This window comes from Vanessa atalanta, chromosome 1 (genome assembly GCF_905147765.1).
Source record: "Vanessa atalanta chromosome 1, ilVanAtal1.2, whole genome shotgun sequence".
Classification (NCBI taxonomy): Eukaryota; Metazoa; Arthropoda; class Insecta; order Lepidoptera; family Nymphalidae; genus Vanessa; species Vanessa atalanta.
Genome location: NC_061871.1, coordinates 1206528 through 1233358, shown reverse-complemented (window position 1 = coordinate 1233358; position 26831 = coordinate 1206528). Strand labels below are relative to the sequence as shown.

General features: G+C 31.5%; 1 protein-coding gene across 1 annotated transcript in view; it reads right to left on the bottom strand.

The window, feature by feature from the left end:
- Positions 1–25532, bottom strand: part of LOC125077199 (probable G-protein coupled receptor 158) — a 191068-nt gene extending 165536 nt beyond the window's left edge. Inside the window, exon 1 of the mRNA XM_047689059.1 lies at positions 25343–25532. Coding sequence (XP_047545015.1) covers positions 25343–25532 — 190 coding nt within the window. The remainder of the gene's footprint in view (positions 1–25342) is intronic.
- Between the last annotated feature and the right edge of the window lie 1299 nt (positions 25533–26831).

Below are 26831 nucleotides of genomic sequence, written 5' to 3'. Positions count from 1 at the left end.
TTAGTACCACCTCTCTGCAGAACTGTTTTTGCTCAAAACTCAATACTACCACGTTTGTGTAAACTATACAATGGGCTTAGTGATTTGCTCGATATCAGTACGGACTCACCTAAGACTTTCCGTAAAGTTATTACAGAAAGAATGTTACAATAGCATATAAATGTAAATATGTAAACTTATAGTACTTTGTAATGTGGTTTTTGTTATTTCTGTTCTTCACTTTTCTTTTTTTTTTTTCTCCTTTCAATGTCGAAATATTGTTACTTAATGTTAATCAAGCACTTTAATATTTAATTATATAATTGTAATCGGAGCAAGAACGCTATGCATGCAGTTTTTGCTTTTGAATGGGTGTACATAATGTATCTTATTTTGTACATGATTTCATTGGTGTGTAATTTATGTAACATCCGCTAGCAAAACATAATAAATAAATAAATAAATAAATAAACTCATCATTAAAACCGAAATAGAACAATATTATTGCTGTTTAGAGGTAGCATAAATGATCAGTGGGTTATACCTAACCCGATAGTTTTACAACACTAAATTCCTATAATTATGAAAAAATTGTCGACAAATTATAATTATTTAAACCAACATTTTATATTCATTACACACGCACATACGAGTATATTACAATTAATTATACCTATTAACAATTTCAAAGCAAAATATAGACACTGATTTTAACGCGTGTTCAATAGTAATTAGACTTGTTGAAATTAAATACTCGGTATTAGCCTAATTAAGCATGAAATAATACTGAATGATATCGAAACTTAAATTCTAGTTTTTTGATGATTATAACAGGATTTGGTTCAATCATAACGACTAATTAATCAAAGCGTCAATGGCGTAAAAGTATACGAACATCAAATCACAGATGCTCAGATCATAAGTTCGTTCCTGACCTCTTAGCCAATCCATGAACTGAAATGAATAAAATTTATACTAAACTAGATAGTGTTGTCCAGTATCAAAGAGAACACGAAATATATGGTGAACTATTGTAGAGCTATGACACTGTAAAAGTCAATAGCTCAGAAAAGTCAGGAGACCAGAAAGCGTACAAACTACCTTTGTAAATAAAGTAAAAAAATATTTGTGTGCCAAAGGTATATATACAAATACTGAAAAGAGGGCTAATACCTCCTTGCTATTTCTTTATGATATTGAATATTGTAAACAATCGCAAAAATAGACAAAAAAAATCCCCGGAGTTTCTTTAGGCGCTTTTAGATATTTTTTACTTTTACAATCAATAATTAATGGTAATTATTTAAAATTGAAGAAATTATATGATTTTTAATTTTTTGTTTTCAGTTGCAAGATTAGACACATACATCAAGATTAAAGTAATTTAAAGCATGTAAATATATATACTCGCATAGAAAAGAATTCGATAAACTGTTATTTTATCTTATCAAAAATGCTGTCTGGTAGAAGTGATCACCACTTCCCATAGACATTGGCGCTGTAAGAAATATTAACTATTCTTTACATCGCCAATGTTTGACCAACCTTGGGAACCTTGTGACCACTTCCCACAGACATTGGCGCTGTAAGAAATATTAACTATTCTTTACATCGCCAATGTTTAACCAACCTTGGGAACCTTGTGACCACTTCCCACAGACATTGGCGCTGTAAGAAATATTAACTATTCTTTACATCGCCAATGTTTGACCAACCTTGGGAACCTTGTGACCACTTCCCACAGACATTGGCGGTGTAAGAAATATTAAATATTCTTTATATCGCCAATGTTTAACCAACCTTGGGAACCTTGTGACCACTTCCCACAGACATTGGCGGTGTAAGAAATATTAAATATTCTTTATATCGCCAATGTTTAACCAACCTTGGGAACCTTGTGACCACGTCCCACAGACATTGGCGCTGTAAGCAATATTAACTATTCTTTACATCGCCAATGTTTAACCAACCTTGGGAACCTTGTGCCTGATACTCACTTTTCAAATTGGAATACAATGATATTAAGTTATTCTCTTGGGTTGTAGAATATCTTATAATCTAAACTGAAAATCGAAGAATATTGACTAACTAATCATTGGAACAAAGTTGACGCCAATAGACCGTATGAAATGATTATTTACTAACTAATTGAACATTTATGGTTCCCAAGAATTAGTAGAGACTTTAGCAGTTACTAATATTTAAATTCATTCACGAGCTAAACTCACACACGTGCTAGAGTGGAGACCACGCTTAAGCAAAATTATTGTAGTTGGACGGATGATTTAAAAAATACATGTCGGTTGCCCAAGATCGAAAACTTTCGTCCAGCAGTGGGCGGTAAAAGGCTAAAAAGACGAGTTCGTATTATTTCTGTCACAACTGTAACAAAACATTTTCTTTTTCCAACATATTAATTAACTTCTCTAATGCTGTTTCACTACCTGACTCACTTTAACATTTTAAGCTAGAACGTTATGCCATGACGTATCACAACTTCACTCATTATCTTAATTTACAATGTTTATTTTATTACAAATATACTTTCAGTGAGTGTTATCGCAGTGATGAAAACAGGACAAATTACGTTTATTTATTATTTTTATTATTAACAAGTAGATTAGTATGATTTTATTGTGATAAATTATTTGGAAGCTAATAAAACTATTCTTAAGTACGTAAATGCATAAAAATAATCTCTTACTAGCTCGGTCATAGTATGAGATGGTATAGTGAGCAGACTCCTTTAAAAGATAATCTGTCACGGGGAACATTGTATATGTACAAGGATTCATCATCTAATGGATATAAAAATATTGTTAAGGAGATTATTAGATTGATGATTAATCAAACAAAGTTTCGTCTTTGTCGTCCGTATCACAAATTGATGATGACCGAAAGAGACAAATCTATATTAAAAGTGTCCTTATGAGTAAGGCCGTTACGTTCTAAGTTTGGTATGATAGCTTAAAATTGTAGGGTAAAAATATCACTTACTATCAGATGTAACTTTTAAATAAATTGCATGAGAATTTATGTTAAATAATATTTAAAACAAATTACAATCATCATTCCAACGAATACAATGAAAATGTGTATAATTTATATCTAGTGTGAAGTATTATTTCTGTTGTAAGCCCGTTATGCGATGTGATTACTTTAATGTACACTTTGTTTTACGTAACACAACTAATATTCGCCTCACGCGTTGAACTTACGTTGGAAAAACTGTTATGCTTTCAGGGTAAGTATATTATGTACTTACATTAGGAATTTGTAAGACAATGGGGGATATTTGTTCACCGAAATTCTTAGTAGTGAGCGAAATGTCCGACATGACTCAGATTTATGAGCGCACTACGGTTATTTATAAATTTAAATGGAAATGTTTTATTATCTTTTAAGCCTAGTGTTACGGTTTTTTTGGTGTCTCAAAATCATCTGTTTAGATAGTTTATGTTTTGATCTGTTGATACGATACTTGATTCTAAAATATACATTATAATAATAATTAACTTTAATTCAGTTACAGGTAGAACAGATTTCAAAAACAAAAAGTGAATTTAAACGTTTATATGGCATATAACACCAAAACATAATTTGGAAAAATATAATAACAAGTATATTATTAAAATTCAAATATCTTTATGTATTATCTACGTTTCTTCGGCGCGATTTTCCAATCAGTATGTCACTTCAATGTTAGAAGTTTTAATGGCGTTTGGGGAGGAAAACCCACTCGAGTGTAAATTATTTGGTACCGAATGTATATTTAATACGAATGAGTTGAAAACAAACCATCCTTTCCATGAAAAAATGAGATCGATTTGTGCTCTAGATTGTTGAAAATACTTTAAAACGCGTTGTATTTTTGTATGACATAGGTTGGTATACGTTCTCTATGGGCGGTGGTGACATACTATTTGGACCACCAGATAGTATGTCACCACCGCCCATAGACAATGGCGCTGTAAGAAATATCAACTATTTCTTACATCGCCAATGCACTACCAACCTTGGGAACTAGGATGTTATATCCTTTGTGCATGTAGTTACACTGGCTCACTCACCCTTCAAACAAGAATACAACAATACTGAATAATGTTTTTTGGCGATAAAATATCTGATGAGCGGGAGGTACCTACCCAGATGGGCCTACAAATATAGCCTAAATCACTAAAAAATAATATTTAAAAAAACTGAATTGTATCGCTTTAAATGTTTAAAAAACATAATTGTTACTTATCATTTATATATATATTTACTACTTATATAAGGTATAGTATAGGTAAGGTATACTTTAAGTGATGAAGGAGGTTTCCCTTTGTTTTTGTATTGGTCTTATTATTTTCCAGATGATATATAAATTAAAGGTAAACTAATTTTTCCCAATAATAATAAAGTCACTGCACAGCGATAATTATTTTAGTGACAATTATATTAGTTAAGCCTGAGTACTGAGCTACTTACAAAATTTAATAATGGCAGCTACATTAACGTTAGCGAATACACTAAGTCAATTGAAATCATAGGTGAGGTACTATATTAAATGGGGTGGTGAGTAATATTATTAGAGCGATGGCATATATAATATTTTATCAACCGTAGCCGTGGTCATCATCTTCAACACATTTAATAGTTACTCGGTCATTTGTCCACTTAGTATTTCGGAAAGCAATATTCAGTATTTTAAAAATTTTTAATCTTAATTTACCAAAGATAATTCGACCGACGTGTTGAAGTAAGCTGAAAATTTTTCTACTTAAAAGGAAGAGGAGGTCATTGCCCAGCAGTGGAACGTTAAAAGACATTTAATTTTAAATATCACACCTATCACTAATAACAATAGTCTGTAATTTTGTATTTATTGTTCATCTTCATAAGAAACATATATAGCAATTAAGTAAACATTTAAAATTGGAAATATATTTATTCCACGTCAATTTTTATACCAGCTTTTGAAGTTATTTAAATGTAGCAAAATCCATTTTTTTTAATATAACGTTCTCATTCATTTCCCATTTAATTGATATAAATAGAATCTCAGTTATTACATTTATATTTACCACCACGAAATTTAGAAACTGGAAGCTGCCTATAAAATTCCACTGGAATTAATTAATATTTTATTTATTTGTAATGCTCAAGTATTTGTTTGTGACGTAATTAAATAAATAGACATCGTATTGTAAACCTTCGGTTATGGGTCCTTTTCATATCCTGGAATGATATCCTTTTATAAAAAAAGATTTCGTTTATTTTATCAAAATTAATTTATCCAATTGGTCCTTTTGGGTATTATCTACATTCCGAACCGTCAGCTTTACAAAAGATTTAATCCTATTAAATGACGACTCTATGGTGCTTGTAAAAGACCCTACTTGGTAAAGGTATATTTTGATTTTGATCAGACCTTATATTACTATTATTTACTTGGTGGTAGGGCTTTGTGCAAGCCCGTCTGGGTAGGTATCACCCACTCATCAGATATTCTACCGCCAAACAGCAGTACTCAGTATTGTTCTGTTTCGGTTTGAAGGGTGAGTGAGCCAATGTAACTACAGGCACAAGGGACATAACATCCACATCGTTCCCGAGGTTGGTGGCGCATTGTTGATGTAAGGAATGTTTAATATTTCTTACAGCGCCATTGTCTACGGGCGGTAGTGACCACTTGCGATCAAGTGACCTATTTGCTCGTCAGGCTACCGATATCATAAAAAAAAAACTGTGGTAGGTTTGTGCAAGTCCGTCTAGTTAGGTAAGTAGAGTACCCAATTCATCATATATTCTACCGCGAAACAGCGATATGTGATAGATGAGATATATATGATGCATATTAATAAGATGTAACTACCTCATTGGTGTAGTGGTTGGCTATTAACGGTGCAGATCCCTAAGTCTTGGGGTCAAACCTCGTATCAGATTATTAAAATTTCTCTGCTAGGACATTCGCTCAGCTCCTAGTCTGGAAATGGTGTTGACATTCCCGTACTGAGACTATATAAGGCCATTGTTCTTCCACTTGAACTCATTCCGGTCGTGTCGGATTCGCAGTCTCATCGGATTATGAGATTGAGGGAACAGAGAATGCACTTATGTTTGCACTTACGCTTGAGTTCCACGATAGGCGCCAGATCGCCTTTAAGAAATCATGACATAGACAAAACTCGATCAGACGTATTAATTTATTTTTAAAAGTTAAACACTATAATTGTCATTGAAAAATTGGTAAGAGTTGATTTATACTCAATAATTTACTAGATTGCTTTTTGAGTCGTATTTTTAATTCTTGTATCCAAAGTATTACCAATAGTCCTATTTCTAATAGCTTATACGAGCTTTGAAAGGGGGCGAAATTAATACACCAAGAGGTATGTAAGATGGATAGATGATATTAAGGAGATAAGAGGGACAATCTGTACAAGATGCATGGAATCTGTAATGATGGATGGAAGCGGCTAGAAAAGGTCTATGTGTTACAGGAAACATTGCTTATAAGGAAATTCAATTTGCTAGATTAAGATTTAATACAGTTAAAACTTACAAATGTTTAGCACCAGCTATCGATCGAACCTGCAATTTTCACTTTAATACGCGACTTTTATTTTGATTAGTTTTTAATTTAATTGAATATATAGGTACATTTTTGGTATATTATTGAAAGATAATCGCTGTATGCGATTGTCTGTCTTTCACTAAATGTGAGCCCTTGTAACAATATATTTCATTTGTACAAAATATTTTACATGCGCCATTGCTTGAAATTTAATCCCTTTATTTTTTGAATATTATTTAATCAAATTTATTTATTTAATATTATGAACATTAATTTAAAAAAAAGATAGATTGTTTATATTTCCGATATTACTCGCTTGTTTATTTTTACTCCAAAGTTGCCACTAATCTCGAGATTGTGATGCAATTTTACAATATTTGTCCAAAAAATATTCGTCCGTTACATAAAATTTATTGAACGGAACATCGTAATATTTTAAGTGGAAGTCCAAATCAGTGTTCGCTTTACTATAAAATCGCTTAAAAGCATTTAGTTTTATTCCAGCTAAAGCTAATGATTCAGTTAATCTCTATAGAGTATTAACTGCCTCGGTACATCAGTAGCTATTTTAAAAGGCTGTATATTTTCAGGTACTGGATTCAATCCCCGAATATGGCCAGTTAAAAGTTATTACGTTTTTCTGTTAGGAAATTATTTTTAGAATTGACCTAACTTGCGCAGATTACACTTCCATATCTTAAAGCATGGAAAAACAATCAGTCTTATCACGCGTTTCGACCAGCTCCCTAAGCATAGGCCATTTAAAAAGGTCGCCTTCTGACCGAAAGAGAAGTTGGAACCTAAGCCACCATGCGGATCCAGTTCGGATATGGATGTAGCAGATTGGGAATCTTCCGTAACAATCAAATATGATATACCTAATCATAAACTCAAAATAAACACATACAAATTTAATGCATGTCCTCGGGTTAGATCGCACCATTTTTGCTTAAGAAACACGTATTTTACCCTCTTCAACAGTAAATCTTTTTTTTTATATATTAAATATACATTTAAAAATTGAGATTCAAGGAAAACTTTCGGATATATCGTGGTTTATTTACATTTTTTTTTTAATAATACAAGCAAGTGGGAAATATAGTAAGTGATCACTAGTGCATTAATTTATGCATTATTTGCTTATCACTCGTTTTTAAAATGGAGCAAAATATAAAATAAAACTAAGATGGAGTGCGCAGAACATTATAGTGAAGCAACAAAAGCGAATACGAATTCCCGCCAGTACGAACGAAGTTACCTTATTGATGATTGCTCGCTTCAATAAAACATTCAGCGCGCTTCATCTGTCTTTTGTTTTAATAAAATTAAGATTTATTAATTTCATTGATTTGTTCGTAAATTAGTGGACATAGCTACGGAATATATTGATGTATTCCAAGTATTTGTCAAAATTGAACAATAACATTTAAAAAAGGTGAGTGTGTTGATAATTTTTTTTATAATTGATCCACAATCGCTTGGCAATTTATGCTAGCTACATTGCCAAATTGCCAAAACTGTTTGCCAGTAATATTAGTCTAAGTATAAAGTTACATGTGTTAAGATTCAATCTTCTGACACAGAGGCAGACTTCCAACACGGGCTTAGTAATAAGGTTCCACCCTTAGGGCATGAAGTCCTAAATTTATTCCGGGGGATAATCCAATAACTATATATTCAAGTTTAAAGGCTAAGCGAAAGAAAACAAAGGAAAAACTCCGATAATCGTAATTTTGTCAAGACAATGTTTCCATTTAGAATTTTTCACACTTCATCGTATAAATGAAAATAAAAAATCATTTAAAATTTATCTTTTTACCCCAATAATCGAATAAATAAAAGAAAAATATAACAAATTATTGTGTTATATTTTAATATTTTTCTAAAACTCTAACGACGGTACCACAAACACCCAGACCCAAGACAACATAGAACCCGGGACCTCAGAGTAGCGTAGCCATGAAAACCGGTGTACACACTACTCGACCACGAAGGTCGTCAGATTTGATAAATAAAATTTTAAGAAAATTCTAGCTAGGAATATTGTTAAAGCAGAAATAATTAGTAATGGTTAAACTATTTCTCGATTTTATCTATACGATCATACCTATATGGTCTCGTCGGTGTTATTCTAAGAGTGTTTAAGAAACCGACGTCACAATTGAGTGTTTTTTTTTATAAATAAATTCGTTAATAGACAATTACTGTTATATTCAGTTTTATTCTAATTATTAAAAACTAAAAGACTTTTATTGTCGGTATATTTATATATCTATGTTTGTAGAATAAGTAGATTTTTTTTCGAAACATTGAGCGTTATGAGTCGTGCACTTTAAATGTTTACTATTTTAGAGTGTTTTCTAAATAAGCAAGACGAGGTGAAATTAAGACTTGATTATATATTTTAAACTATGAATGTTTTTAAATTTATACATGTATACATAACAATGTGGCTAAAGGAGGTATCACTTGAACTCATTATTACAATGAGAATTGTTAGTACAGCAATCGTATCGTTCGGTGCGAGCTCCACAAACTCCTTTTGTCTTTGGAATAAAGGAATTCGAACTTTAAATCAGTATAGAGCGGCACCTCACACACAATTCGCTTAGAGTTACTATTGTTTTTTTATTGTCTGAAATCTTTCCTTTGAAATCCGAGATGGCCCAGTGGTTAGAACGCGTGCATCTTAACCGATGATTTCGGGTTCAAACCCAGGCAGGCACCAATGAAATTTCATGTGCTTAATTTGTGTTTATAATTCATCTCGTGCTCGGCGGTGAAGGAAAACATCGTGAGGAAACCTGCATGTGTCTAATTTCAACGAAATTCTGCCACATGTGTATTCCGCCAACCCGCATTGGAGCAGCGTGGTGGAATATGCTCCAAACCTTCTCTTCAAAGGGAGAGGAGGCCTTTATCCCAGCAGTGGGACATTTACGGGCTGCTAATGCTGAAATCTTTAATAGGACATAGAGTAGAGCAGTGAGCATTGACATTCCTAAAAGCACGCTATGAATATTTTTAATAGACGTCGTAACGTAAAAATTGGTCAATTACTACGAGAGTATATTTGATTTTAAAGTTCTAATGGATGAATATTTCATATTATTGTGGGATACTAATACTGCGATATAAATAAGCAAAACACGTGCAAACGGGTAAACGTGACAAAACTTTTACTAAAAGGTGAAATATGCAACGTTCATGGCACGTAAATCCGACATTAAAATTTTACACTTATCGCACACAAAACTTTTTTTGTTTCACATAAAAAATTAAAAAGATACATTTTCCACTTTACTTTATTTTTATTCTGTACTAATTTTATAAATGCGAAAATAACTCGCTGTGTGTCCTACTGTTACTCTTTCATGGCGAAACAGCTAAACTAAATTTGATAGAAAATGGTATGAAGCAAACTGAAACTCCAAGAAAGGAAAGAAACTTATGCTATGACTAAGACCTGATGATAAAATAAAACGCGAGCAAATCCGCAGGCGGCAGATAATATAGAATATATACTTTAAACATTGAGAACGTTCGTTTCGTCGTTATTTTAAGCTAAGCAAGATATGCCGTCGAAAATTAAACGCTTACCATAAAATGGTAGAACAGATTTAAGTTAATCAGTTATAATACACGTCGTGCCCGACTTGAGTGATATTGATTTCGTATTTCCATCTTTAACGCCGCTTAGATCACGTAAAATTTGTAAAATTATTCACCCGTTGAGATCTCTTGATCGTGTAATCGGCAGAACAACTAAGGAACTAAGTTGATACATAATAATATAAGTAGAGTTAAGAATAATGTTAGAGAAAATTAAAACGAAAAATATATCTTTGTGATTAATATTGTATAATAATTCAGAATGTTATGGAAAATAATAAGTCATCTGTAAATTATAAAATATATTACATACTTAATACAATATCTATGAACTCTTAATAGTTGTTCGTGGTGATAAAGCTTGTGCAAGCCCGTCATTCATCAAATATCTTATCGCCATAATAATTAGTATCGTTGAGTTTGGTTTAAAGGTTAAGTGAGTTAGTGTATGGCACAAGATACATAAAATATTAGTTCCCGAGGCTAGTAGCGCATTGATATAAGGGATGGCAAATGTCTCTTATGACTAATGGTGCTCTACGTAGCAATAAATCTAAATTATTTATTAAAAACAATTATTGAGATGATTCTCTATAGTCACTTTGTAATTGAAATTTCATATATGATATAATATGAAAAATATTAATTTAAAATGTAATTAAATTTAAATAAAAAAGGTAATTCTAAAACCAGTATAATTTTTTCAATTATTAATAAAAGTAACAAAACAATCAACTTAAACTACAATTAACAAATGAATATTTCGTTTTTTAATCTAGAAAATTCTTTCATGAAAATTTTCTTCAAAGACATCCAATAACGATGCAAGATCGTAAACGAACATCTTACGCCATTCGAGAGCCAAGAACTACAATCGCGCACAGCGTAGCTATTAGCAAATAGGGGGAATTGCTTTTGTTCGTGACACACCTTGTGAATGAAACGATCGCCTCTTGGCTTTTTCTTTGTTATATCGAATATATTATTTTGTATAAACAATCTAAAATTAATAAACGAAATAAAAACAAACTGAGTTTCTTTCGAGTTCTTCTCTCGGCAGGGTATTTTAATTTATCCGGTGCAGGAGGACCAGTTTTAATTCGACAATCAATAAGTAAGTGTTATGATTTACATTGAATAAAAGAATTTGATTTGATATGATTATATTGTATTATAAAGCTTATAATTTATAGTCTGTGCATGAACAGCACAGTACCCAGCTTATACGGCTTCAGATAGCGAGATGCCAGTTCAGGTTATATTATATAATTTTTTTTATTTAAGGTCACCTGTTTAAAAGTACTCTCATGTCTTTAAAATTGTAAGTTTATTCGTCATTCGTCATAAGTGTGAGGAAATAAAGAGAGTGTCTCTGTTATGATACACATTCATGTGCTATAGAATTTCCTATTTGGTTGGCTAATTTTGGAAATTAGACACTTTGACCCGAATATGTCAAAGGAACATTATTAATTTTGTAGTAGGGCGGTTAGGTCATATACATTATACCGCCAACTTGAAATACTTAGTATTGTTGTTCCGTTTTTAAGAATGAGTGAGTCAGTGTAACTACAGTCACAAGGTACATCTTAATTTCCAAGATTGGTGGCGCATTAGCGATGAAAGGTATTGTACGCGCGAGAGAAAAGTGGACTGTATTTTTGGTATAAAAGGGGTTGTTACCTTAAAACTCTGGGCTCTGACTTGCGAAGACACGTTCTTCTTGGGAGCGCTCCCTTGGTCTTCATACACTCGAAGAACACAGATAAAGGGATGGGTGATATTATAGGAGAAGGATTAGTCCGTTACACAAGCTAATTTCAAAAGCGCGGCGCACTCACATAACACACGTTACCGCGGCTCACACCAGAAGGGAAGAGAAAAAACAAGTAAGTCATACGTCAAATCATTCCATAGACAAAACATAGACGTTTCAACGTACGCATACACCTAAATACGCTACAGGTATGGTTAAAATTTCTTACAGTACCAATGTATGTCGATAGTGGTGACTTACAATCCGCTGTGATCCTTCCCAATATATATATATCGAGACGGATATATATAAATATATATATTATTAAATGAGTGAAGAGCGTAGAACAAAATCTGAGCTTTCATATTTAGAATATAAATTTACTAACCGTTGCAAATGTTTATAACATAACATACATACATAAGCAGCCCGTAAATGTCCCACTGCTGGGATAAAGGCCTCCTCTCCCTTTGAGGAGAAGGTTTGGAGCATTTTCCACCACGCTGCTCCAATGCGGGTTGGCGGAATACACATGTGGCTGAATTTCGTTGAAATTAGACACATGCAGGTTTCCTCACGATGTTTTCCTTCACCGCCGAGCACGAGATGAATTATAAACACAAATTAAGCACATGAAATTTCAGTGGTGCCTGCCTGGGTTTGAACCCGAAATCATCGGTTAAGATGCACGCGTTCTAACCACTGGGCCATCTCGGCTCTCCAATAGTGTTGGAGAGCCGAGAATGTTTGTTCAAATGTTTATAAGCTAGAGCTAAAAGATACAGACGGTTGTATCTCATTCAACTTTCTGTAAACGATCTTATCGTGGTACATTATAATAAGTAAGTATTCTAACAAAAACCTTCATTCGCAAAATTCCAAGATTTCTAGATAAAATCTCCTCTATTATTGTGAGATGGGCCGTTAGAATAAATTTTCCCTACATTTATTTAAGAAATTGACTTCGAATAAATTCCTTTGTGTGGCATTTTAGTTGCTGAAGCAAATAATTCGTACTAATATTTGGTAACTTGATATTTCAGAGCTTAAAACACTTACAGCCATTCACATTCTCAATTTGACTGTCTATCGAATGCTGGAAAGGAAAATACTTAAATTTAGCAGTAGAACTTTGATGATATGAATCAGCAATCTTCAATTAAGTACTAGTCCTTCTTGGATTTGGAATATGATCCTTAATTTCACTTTTCAGATGTAGATGTAGAAGTAGACAAGTATTTTCAAAATTGTCATTTTGCAAGATCAAATTAAAGGCAAGGTAAACTGATTCGATATGTAGATATACCAAGAAGTATAAGCGAGAAACACTTTGCTACTAATTTAGTTAATATTGTAATGTCAATAAATTAAAAAAATAATATTAACAGCAACCTATGTACAGTTAAAGTTATAAATCAGTGATGTTCAAGTAAATTGTAAACAATTTATAGAAAAATGGAATGATGAATGATGATGGTAACAAGCGGTTAAAACGCCGTAATGCTGTTAAAATTATCGACATTTCTTCGAAAACGTACAAATTATTTAAAAACAAAAAACATTTTTTTAAAGATTTCTATCGATGCTCATGTTTAAGGAATTACTAATGTTCCTGGTTACCCCTCCATTAAAGCTTAATGCTTGTGCTAGGAGATGATCATAGCTTAAACGGTCAGGTCACTCGTACAGAATTTCATAATAATTATGTCTCAGGACAGATCATGTATGCGAAATAGACACACAGAGGTACACTCTCTATCCCCTCGTTGCTATAGTTCAATTTGATGGTATTCCGTAACTACTGGACAGTTTAAGCTTGGAACCAACGGATTATGAAAATGAGGAAACTGACACGAATAGAAAAAGTTGGACTTGTTTGGTTAGATTGTCGACCGCGAAGGAGCAACGGCTTTGCGAACTTTTCAGGGCAAGGGCGTGAAAACTGCTAATATTCATACTCTGCACTGCTACAGATAATTTCTTGAGAGAAAACCTATTAACTATCTATTGGCCAGGCATAGGTTTATTCACAGAACCTCGACACCTGTACTCGACCAACCAAGCAGGCAACTATATATTCACGTACTCAACCACATACATACGGGTGCAATGTTGACATCACTTTAGAAACCTCAACACATATAAACTTTCCTCTTGAATCAATATATATATTAAAAAAAACGCATCAACATCTGTGATGTAATTTCAAAGATCTAAGCATACGACCTCCGTGATCGAGTAGTGTATGCACCAGTTTTCATAGGTACACTACTCCGAGGTACCGGGTTTGATTCCCGGCGGATTCATCGAGTCGATGTAGAAAAAGTTCATTAGTTTTCTATGTTGTCTTGGTTCTGGGTGTTTGTGGTACCGTCGTTACTTCTGATTTTCCATAACACAAGTGCTTTAGCTACTTACATTGGGATCAGAGTAATGTATGTGATGTTGTCCAATATTATTATAATATTATTATTATTATGTTAATACATAGGGACAAACAGCGGTAAGCGACTTTGTTTTATTATATACTATGTAATGATTCACACAATGTAAATAAATCTTCATCGTCTTTGACACTGTACTCGTAAACGTTTACCCACACATACAAAATTATTGTAACACTACCACTGTTATCACGTATTCGTCGGACGTACGTAAACCTCGAGAGTGTCGATTAAAACTACGGCTCATGTTGATCCTTCTAAGTAAAGAACAACGAGCAGATGTTTAACTTCTCACGTTAAATCCGATTAGGCGAAGGGTTTATATACAAAATAAGACGCTACGCCAACTACTATTAAGCGGAAAAGTTGAGGACCTTTGACAGGCTTATTGGTAATAATCTGTATTTTAAGTAAATATTCATAAAAAAAATATCAGTTTTTTTTTTATATATTTGTATCTTCACAAATCTTGGTGTAACTTTAATTTGATTTTTTTATTTTATTTTTGTGTGCCTTCATATTTTTATTACCAGGCAGCATTACAATTTCAGTTCGAAGATTTACAAGGAGAGTTAATATTACATTCATTCAGTGTATTTTGTTTTTGTAAAATCATCAGTCACAAAGGATATCATTGAAAATCTAAGTACGGCCTAACCCAACATAAAAAGCTTAATGGTACACTTTTTCAAGACACATCACAGTTGCAGACATATAAACAAGATAATTGCATTTATGTATTCATGCACCGAAGGATTTTTTTTTTCAAGTTATTATGTTAACCTTGTATCAGCTATCTCTTTCCTAAATAAATGTTTTCTTATTTTTATTAATTTATCTACGTAATAAAAATAATGGAATCTGATTTGCTAATAGAAGGACGATAAGACTGACAGAGTATCAAAGGGAAAAAAAACAAAGATATCATTACACGATCCATTTCGCTCAGGCGTTAGTTGACAACAAAAGCACGTTCCATATAATCAGGTATACTATAGACTAGAAAAAAGTACTTAAAGTGATTTGTAATCTATCTTATCAGATTATGAAGTTCTATTGAAGAAATGTATTTAAAAAAATTGCGTTTTATCTCTCTCTAAGTAAAGTGAAAATGATTTAAACCCAACTGGCTTGGTTGTGCGTGAATCAAGCGAAGCGGAATGAAAAGCTACAGCCACACACGTGTAACCGAGATTCTGTGAGCTTGTAAGTTTAGCTTAAGAGCGCACCTAAAGCCTAAATGTTATATTACGCGAATGTAAGTACTTAAGGTAATTGTAAAAGTATTATGACTAAGCTGTTAGTATTCCTACGTAGATAGATCACGATTTTGAGCCCTGACTTTATAATTTCAAATAGCTTATAACTGAACATTTGCACACTTGGATATATATTAGGAACAAAAATTTATTAGTACAATTTCAGGATCAGGACGTGACTGTGTGAAATTCATTAATTAATTTTAATTCTACAAATTTTAATTGTCGTAAATGTGTATTTTCAAGTATCGTTTTTCAAAATTTAATATTATTACACTAAACAAATTTTGGTTTTATATGTGTTTGATTACATTACCTTAACCATAAATAAAATATGTAATAAAATAACCTTTAGAATCTTCATTTTAGCTTAATAAAGTGTGAAGCTAATGTCACTATAGATCGTAAAACGAGAGGAGATTTAATCAATATACACTATATAAAAAGTATTATTACATTGACCTAATAACTGATACACAATATATATATATATATCAAAATAACTAACTCAGGAGACTAAACCAAACAAAAATGGCAAGTTGAAGTGTATGAAAAAGTCGTGAGGAAACCTATCAAACAAATATCTTTCAATTCTGAACAAAGTACGATATGATATTCAGTATGTTTCTCCACCATCGCCAACGAGGTGTAAAGTTTTGCTCTTCAGTAGAATAGGTTTTTAAGCTGTATTCCAAGATTTGATTTACAAACTTCCCAAGGAAAGCTCAATAAAATATTGTAACTAGTTACATAATGAGCAGATAAGCTTTTTCTTAAAGCAAAATAATTGCAAGCCTTTATTATAATGTACAGTTCATATTATCTTAAATATCCTTGAACGTTTAATGTAATATAATCATTGTACAAAAAGGAAAAGCATTTCAGTTCAAACCTGAAAAGTTATGAGAAATGCTGAGGGTTCCGTATTACCAGACATATAGACAGAACTTAAGAACAAATTTACCGTTTTCGGATATTTGTTTCTATACTTGTGCTAAAACATATTACCAAACTTTAGGTCTACGTGAAATGCGACTCAAACAACGTCTTTTAATTGTGTAGACTTACAGCTGATAAAGGTTTGATTTTGCACAGTTTCAAGGGATCATGAAATTTAGTGTTTCTTATTAATTTCAACTTTATACCACTACACGTTCCTTAAACAAAGGTTCTTGACGAAAAGACAGACAGACAGATAAACAGAAGACGGACAACGAAATGATCAAAGGAGGGTCCCTTTTTCCTTTCGATGTACGGAACCCTAAATAACACTAAACATACTATAAAAATGACGTATTGTAAATTTTCTGTAGTATCATACTTGATACATACATATCTCAATATTTTGGTACATTATGTCGCTCGATGGCTTTTGCAATCCATAATGTAAAATGCCATGATATCGTATGAAATATTGGCTAAGGCGTGAAGTTTGCTTTGAAGCTAAGTAATTATATTTTTCTAGAGTCCATAATAACTCATAATTTATATGCAATACACCGCATATTTCCATTTTGCCTTTTGCATTAGAGTTATCAGTAAAGTAAAAAAAAATATTCTATATATCCCACTACTGGGCTAAGATCTCCTTTCCCTTTTAGAAGGTTTGGACTTATTCCGCTATGCTGCTCCAATGCGAGTTAGATACATACATATGTGGCAGAATATCGTTGAAATTACACTTGCGGGTTTTCTCATTATGTTCACCTTTGATGGATTGGGATGGGATGAATTATAAACACAAATTACGCACATGAAAATTCAGTAGTGCTTATTCAAATCACACGGGCAATCTGTGTTTATATTATGAAAATATATGTTTTTATTATTACATCAACTTTGAAAATACTTCAAGCAAGAAGTGTAATACATCGTACACTAAAGCGTGCTAGCTTTGAAGACTTTTAATATGAGAAATTCTTTACGTGCGATACGTCCTCATATAGACATATGAATAAAAGTCATATTACTTATCAATATCCAACAGTTATTAAATAAAAGATACATAAATAAATAAGATATGTATTCTACCGCCAAATTGTCCGTCCGGTTTGAAGGGTGAGTGAATCAGTATAGGCGCAACATATTACTTTCCAAGTAAGTGGCATGTGAGGCGATGTAAGGACGGTTAATATTTCTCACAATGTTGATGTTTTTGGGCGGTGAAAACTTACCATTAAGTTGACTATTTGCCTGTCAGCTTACTTGTTTTGAATTTAAAAATAGAACAAAGCTTCATGTTGTCACAATTTGCAAATTCTCGTGATACGTTACAAATATATATTTTAAGAAGCATGAATACACGTGCCTAAATTTATAGTATTTGATTATAGTGAACACTATGATGAAGTTTCTAGGACTTTGTTGAGAACGTGAGGTAAGTGTATTCTCTTCATAGAACCTCTTAGCAATTATTAGTTCTAAGTAGAATTTAATGATGTATTTCTCTTAACTAATAATTGAATATTACAACACAAATGTAAAGTACCTTCTACAATTTTGTTTCAATATAGATATACATTAACGTAACTTAAAGCATTTATTTCAATAAGTAAATATTACAATTAAAGGTTTTTTTATAAGTGCTTATTTATCAATGTTAAATGTTCATGAGATTAAAATTTATTAATTGAATAATCTTACGAATACCTTGCCAAAAGAAGGATGAATTGATCTAAAATAGAAAATTAATAAATATTCGTCACAATTTCCATGAAAGTAATCAATATAATCGTGGCTGTACGTAATTGTTATCAATTTATCAATCATTAAAAAAAATATCTTAACTGTAATATCGATCTATAGTATTTGAAATTAAGCTGATTATTTCCTGAGCCTCTTTTAAAATTGCGCTTTTGTTCTCGCATCTCAATTGAAATGCTTAGGCGGTGTATCAAAGAAGAAAATAAATAATGAAAAACGAAAATCGTCTGATCGCTTTCGTTGAGAGCAAATTCGTTGAGGGCTAGTTCATTTTCCGCAGACAGATTTCAATTCAAGTGGAGTATTACATCTTCATTGTCTATCGACACAATTGTCAGACGTTTTAAATCTACACTAATATTATATATTCGATAAAAAGTCCACTCGAATTAAACTTGATTAGATTTAGTATTATTTATTTATTTTTATTTTTATTTATTTTGGATGTAGGCTATTTTTTTATAACTAAAACCTTAGAACCCCTAAAGTGCGCGTAAAACCGAGAGCTTCTTAGCTTAATAAAAATATTAAAGAGCTTAAATATTATTTTAATTTTAATCTTTTAAGAATATAATATATTTTTAATTAAATACAATTTAATTATTATTTGTCTGCAGGGATTGGATTTCGAACTTGTTTTATTATGAATGTAATATTTTATGGAGTAACACACCTTATAAGTCAAAGTTCAAATTAATTTATCTTATGTATATTTACAATAATAAAGATTAATTTTAATAGAGGTACCGACAGTCATTGTATAAACACGAATATTATAGGCAAACTTAAGTAACACCAAGTCTCTGACTTCACAAAGTCAATATAGTCTCCCTGGGGCCAGGTTTACATTTCTATAATCAAATTTCGCAAATATTTTTAACTTTGTTGATTAATAAATCTTAATCTTATTCTGAAAAAACAAACATTAAAAGATAAGTCGTATTGCAAAATACAAGAATATATTACTAGTTGCCAACCGCGACTTCGCTCGCGTATTAGGTTGGGTGTAAGGCGTAAAGTAGCGAATATCCTTCCTTGAAGTTCGAGCTTGCTGCATATCAAATTACATCAAATTCGGTGAAGTGGTTTCGCTTTGAAAGAGTAACATGAAGACATATATATATAAAGTTATTATCTCATTTAAAATATTAGGATACGTGAGAATTATAGAGTTACTATTCTTTGGTTTCCATTAATATAAATGAAATTGTATTAAGATATTTTTTTTTATTTAACCCATTAACAGCTTAGCCTAGTGCTAATATTTACATAGAAAATGTACCTCTAAGTTATTAAAAATATAATGTAATTTAATTAAAGCAATGCTAAGCAAATCAAGTTCGATGAATATTATGCTAGGTGAACTGTATGACGGTAGGAGCACATTTCTGGATCGCGAGTCAATAGCTGCATAGTATATGCAAAGGTTACATGCTACTTCCATAATTTTTCTAATAATACAGGACACTTATTTTCATTTTATATTAAGCTGACTATTCTCATTAATAAAAGATAACTAATGAGCTCCTCGTAGTTTTTTCTCCATTTAATCAAGATTCCGAACTGGCGGTAGCTCTACATTAATTATAACCTTGCAGAATGACGATACAAGTGCTTGAAAAAGAAGGAGACTTCTTGAATAACTAGTATTTCGATTACGTTTTCATTTTTAATATCATGTTGTGAAAATTTCCATCCAATTAAATATTTTTTTTTCGTTATAATCTTTAATATCTCCACAGTACATGTCGACTTTTATTATTTGGAATAATATTTGAAAAAAGATATATATATATATACAAAGATGAAATTTGAAAAAATGATATTTGAAAAAAGATATATATATATTCAAAGATATATATTTAAAGCGTTAATTAAGCAACTATCGAGACGAGATGACAAGGTTAATGCGTGCATCTTAACTGGTGATTTTCAGTTTGAACCCAGGCAAGCACTACTGAAGCACTTTCATCTGCTAAATTTGTTTATAATTCATCACATTCTCGACGGTTAAGGAAAATATCGTGAGGACAGATGTAGATTCCATCTATCTAATTTCATTGAAATTCTGTCACATGTGTGTCTATCATTCCGCTTTGAGACAGCGCGGAATAATTAGCTCCAAACCCTCTCTTCAAAGGGAAAGCCTTAGCCCAGCAGTGGGATGTTTAGTAGACTTTACTTCTAATCCAACTAGACTATGCGAAATTGGAACAAGGTTTTCATATAGTCATTATGTATCTTGTTCGTTAACCTACCCTCAAAAAAATCAATATCAAAATATACTTAATTGAAGTTGCACTTTTGAATCGTAATTTTACAAACTATATTTAAAGAAACCACCACCGGTTCGGAAAATAGATTCTACCTAAAAAACCGACAAGAAACTCAGTAGTTACTCTTTTTCAACATTTAAAATACAATGTGGCTAACTAAATATGAAACAAGAACATAGCAATAAATTATATTGATGGATAGCGATATAGAATATCCCACCAAAAACATTTTAGGAGACCACATGCCTCGCACTATCAAAAATTTATCAGATCTCATGTAGAGCCAATCTTCTAATTCTACTCGCCTTAACTCTACAAGGCCTAACTTAGTCAAAATATTAAGCTTGGCCATTTCGCTACATTCACATGAGCATAAGGTGAAACTGTTCCACTCCAATCCACTGTTCATTACTAATCAGTCATACTGTTCTTGTAGTAACGAAACGGAACTGCTAAAAATTTAACCAAAATTTATCAATCAAATCCAGATTGAACTGGTGATAACTAGTTTGACTTCGAACAATTTCTATCCGATGTTATTGATTATAGGTGAATCACTTAACATTAAATTAAAGCGATCTCCTTGCTTGGAATGAATTTAAACTCACATACATATGAGATAACAATCCGAGTTCCGCCGTTAACGATATACAAGGATAAGATCTCAGACCTAAATAAATATATGTTTCAAGTGAGAATCGAACGACGAGTAACATTGATTGAGAGATTTCGCTACCAAATGCTTTATTACTTATTAACAATTATTACATCTGTTTCAATTATAACGGGACGATCACAATTATTAGTAAAATTACAAAATATTCATTTTTCTTTTCATTAATTCGATTAATTCAAATAGCTTTTAGAATGCAAGATGTTCTATAAAAATACGCATTATAAATATATATTTTAATTACAGTAGATAATAAGTTAATATTAACGCTTTAATTATATTCTTTACATTTCACCTTTCTTTACTTGGCGGTAGGACTATGTACATTTCTGAGCAATATTGGATGTTGTTTTTTTCTGGTTTCAAGGGTAAATTGGCCAGTATAACTACAGACATAAGGATATAATATCTTAGATCCTACAGTGGCGCATTGGCGATGTTAGGATTGGTCTATCTGGTGCTAATATCTATGGTCATTATGTGGCCCATTTCCCCCTCCGCCTGCATTATAATAAAGAAAACCTCAGAAACTTTTGTGCAAGCCTGTCTGGGTAGGTACCACCCACTCATCAGATATTCTACCGCCAAATAACAGTACTCTGTATTGTTGTGTTCCGGTTAGAAGGGTGAGTGAGCCAGTGTAATCACAGGCACAAGGGACATAACATCTTAGTTCCCAAGGTTGGTGGCGCATAGGTGTTGTAAGGAATGGTTAATATTTCGTACAGCGCCTTTGTCTATGGGCGGTGGTGACCACTTAACATCAGGTGGCCCATGCTCGTCCACCATACAATGCCATAAAAAAAAAACTACGTAATTTCTAAATTTCTTATACACGTTCCTCAGCGGCGTATCGAAAATGTATGTAAAAGTCTATTATATGAATTAAATTTTTTTTAGCAAAAATAAATAACTACATAATTATTTAACTAATAATATAATTGTTTATGAAATATATTCTGAAAATAGAACACCAAACAAAAACAACATCAAGTGTAAATAATTAATATATATTAAATATTATATATTTATAAAAGTAAATATAATGCAATCATTGCAATAGTACAATCTCTATAGATAAACCTATTTTATGTAATACATTTTGATATTATGTAATAAATACACCATTTAGTTTTGGTAATGTTTATGTAAAACCATACATACTGACTATTATCGAACTCCACCATATAAAGGACGAGTTACTCTCTGAGAGTCTTAAGATACTATTTTCAGATTTTTTTTGTCTATTAATTAGTCGTCTCTAAAGACTACGAATAAAGAAAAAGTAGTTCTAGACAATTGTATATATATTTATTATTGATAAAATCGTTTAAAATAAAAACGTCCTAATCGACATTTTTATACAAAACTGGAACCTCATGAAATGAACGCCCATTAAATCATCCCTCAAGTAAAAAAATACGGTAACCCTTAGACGCCAAGTTATTTATAGCTTATTGGTTATTATAAACGAGAAATACAGCGGCTTTAACCGTTTGTCAACATTGCGAATCTTTCGAAAAAGTATTATTATTTTTTTCATCAGCTTAAATAATTTAAGCAAATGTCACTTGAAGTTTATAACTATTTTATTATTGTGTTTTTTTTTACTATGTTGCCAGTGCGAATATTTTTATGAGTAATAATAAAATTATTTAAATCGCCGCAGAACACGGGCGTGAAATTTCAGAATTTGATTTTAGCGACATTGGCTATACAAATTATGAAATTTATAAGATAAACATATTAAAATAGTGTATCGTCGTGAGTCGTTAGTCAACATTTCATAAGTGAGATAGAAAGATATTTAGAATTTTTACAGAATCGCCCTGCTGCTCGTAGGCCGTAGGTCCAGTCGAAGAATAAAGAAAAACAAACCTTAGATTTACGTATTCTACGCGATTTTATAATATCCCTTCAACATTGTGCACTACTGACAGTTCGTGATTGATATATCTTTATTTATAATACAACACTATTGTACTTAAATAGTGTTGTATTATGTCAATCTCTAATGTCAAATGCTGTTTATTTGGCTTTGTCCTCTTGGTTGGAATAGACTTTATGAGCAACTATACTGCGTATACTTTGTTGACATATATTATTATCATTATAATTAGAAAAAATGTTTATTCCACTTACAAAACTTATATTTTTTAATAATAAGGAACAGGAGTACATATAAAAATCTAAATATACGAGTTTAGTATTTTGTATTAAATCGTACCACTGGTAACTGAAAATGAAATTATATGTCGAATTAACAAAAAATATATATATATATTATTTATATTGCGAATTCCATGAATGCTTTCATCCATAATTTCAGAAATAAGGGACAGATTTTTAAATTTCAAACATTGAAAACAAGGCAATCTTCAATACAATCTTTAATCAACAATGTCACCAAACTGGGTCATGAATTTTCAAAAATTCAATCACTGATAAACAGAAACCAATGTTATGTAAGATTCCATAAAAAAATTCATCCCCCATTCAACCCTCTTAGGAGATGATTTTTTTAGAATCCTTTCTTTACAACTCCTTTCCATAAGGAAATCCGGTACAAAATTTCATCCTGTTAGACCAACAGATGTGTTGTTGTATGTTATTCTGTTTCGTTGTGTGTCAGTTAGTCATATTAAAAATTTCTGAGCAACCTTTGGCGCTCACATATTTTGAATGTTGAACACTTATACAAAATCTTATACTTATATATATTTCAATGTTATAGAAGAAATCATTTCACCCCAAGTATGCTATTATTTATAAACTCACGATTCGTATAACAGCCATTTTGCATGCAAACGTAATTTTACTATTATCTAAATTTAGCAACAATGATTCAAATGTATTCTTGGATTCTTTGTAATATTTAAAAAAAAATTGAAATCGTATAACTTAAAAAATATGTTCGAATAACCCACAGCAGGTAAATAAAAGTTTAAATCTCAACTAAATAGTAATTATTAGTATAATCTGGCAAACGTACAAATCCCAATGCGTTTGAATTTGTATAGATCTCAACAAAATAAGACGAAAAGTAACAAAGACATTTTTCGACGGCTCGCTTTCTATTCGAGATATCGATACCCAAGAATCGAAAAATGACAATTTTTTTTTACTTGGCGGAATTCGATAATTTTTCCAAAAATAATAAAATTAATACGATTAATTAGGCACTGTTGAAACCTTATTATTAGAGATTTAGAATCCCTTATTAGCTAAATAAATTAATAGTCTATTTTGAAGCGTCACAAGCAAAAACTTACTGTAAATACGCACTTCGGTATTGATTACAAATAAAGTATCACACATTTTGATTTATTAAAACCATAGTTTTATTTAATATTTATAATATAATAGCAATTAAATATAATTATAGAATATATTTATTTCATACCTATGACGTTAGTAGAAAGCTATTTGAAATATGACAAAAAGGAACAAATTATCACATTCAATGAGAGATTCTTCGCTTTTTTGTTTTTTTCCGCGTTCAGTAAGGGTATTTAGATTAAAATATTTCGGAACGAATTACGTTTTGTTATTGTTCCATTTCCGGTATCGGTTTGGTTAAAACAAAAGTCCTTATCTAATGAACTGAACCATTAAAGTGATCCATTAGATATTGATAACTTCGTCAAATTAACTTTATTACAAAAATATTTTTGTTTTTATAGTATTTATGTGTGTGTGTGTGTGTATTATAATTTATAACAATAACTCTATTTTAATTGAACTTAAATATTTATTGTTAAATATATTTTAGTAAAATTTATATAATCGCTATGAACTAGATGTAAAAATATCTATAGAATTTCGAATTTAAAATAATTTTTATAACGCTTATTCATTGTAACCGCAAACAACAATTAATTCTAACACTTTCTATATCAACACAAAAATTTCAAAATAGTTAATTTTTTTACACCTACCCACTTTTTATCAATTTATCTTTTCTTAAATAAGGCTTTGTCGTGATGAGGAAAATTTGCTCTTAAATTACATTGAAAATGAGAAAGTTTATGAATAGCCGAAGTAATTTGTTTTCGTTAAACGAAATTTCAAAATATTTTACCTAATTCGCTGCTGGTTTCTGCTTCTATGACCTGAGCGACCAGATCTCTTGCCCTCGTATGCAGCCGCGTGAAATGAACCCTGGACCTGCCATGCCTGATCAGAGTTCGAGCATGTCTTAAATGTTTCACATCACTCTTAAATTCACAGTGCACTAAAGACGCGAAGTATATGAATATTAGTGTCCGCATCGTAAATAACACGTGCGAACGGCTCCAACGCCCGACTACTACTGACGGCAAAAGCGCCCGAAGTTTACCCCGACTTATTTTTCTCGTCTTGATTATTCGAAATTCAAATTAAATTTTATAATTCGTCATGTTTTTCTTTTGAGATATTACGTTCATAAATATTTCTTACACAATTCCGTAGACAGTTAATACAGCCGTTGGTAAACACCCGCGTAATATAAGCGTGTAAACGGATGAGTATCTAAAATCATTGAGCCGTAAGCACAGATTAGTATCAATAATTTCATCATCAAAAAACAATTACCGAACGCATTGTATATTTTGAACATGCGTTAAACGTACGTTTTATTACCGTTTCTGTTTTGTGTACTTGTTTCAAAATACACAATGGTGTAGCGATAGCCGGTATAACTCCAATACAGAAACATATTTATGAAATGTTACAAAATAATTAATAACTTGACTTCATATGTGACATAAGTCGGATATTGTATTGTCATTACTATAAACTAAACAAATAATTATATAGAGATTAAGACAGAGAGAGTTAAATAAATTTAAATTATTAAGGTTTGGTGTCCGTCCCCCAGTTATTTTGACGCTGTATATAATTATATACCGGAAAATTCGTAGTAAAAATGACTAAATAGACAAGATACTGAATTAAATAAACATTTATTTAGGTGACATAAAGCAATGGAATCTGTTGAATTTTGTTATATGCGGGATATATTTGAAATGTAAATATTGACTTAACGTTTTAATTCGTACAACCGATTAGAGATTTTTCGAATGTAATATTTATTTTTTGGGTAAAAGTCATTGTTTGCGTATTTTCTAACACTTGAAATACAAAGTTACATAAAATATAAATAGAACATTAAATGCGTTGTCTCTTCATAATTGATATTTGTTTGTTTTAGAAATTTCTATTTTGGGGGGACCGTCTTGTCTTTGTAAAAGCTCCGTGTTGTAGCCCTGGATGCCCTACCCTAAATTTGGACCTACCCTTGCTTGTAACATAAGCACACTCTTACTTCAAACTGGAAAATAGAAATATAAGTATTACCTACCGAGAAAAAAGGGTAGTTTTAAACATTTGAGATACAAAGTTATTTTAGTTAAATTTATATAATATACCATAGACTTAAAGTCAACAAGTTTTATTTATACTATGAGCTATATATTGAGCTTATATTTTAGTTTATAAATAATGTACGCCGAGTCAACCTAATATAGATGACCATTGTCCTTTTTAAAGTCAAAGTTATACTGTAATATATAATAAAATTAAACTAA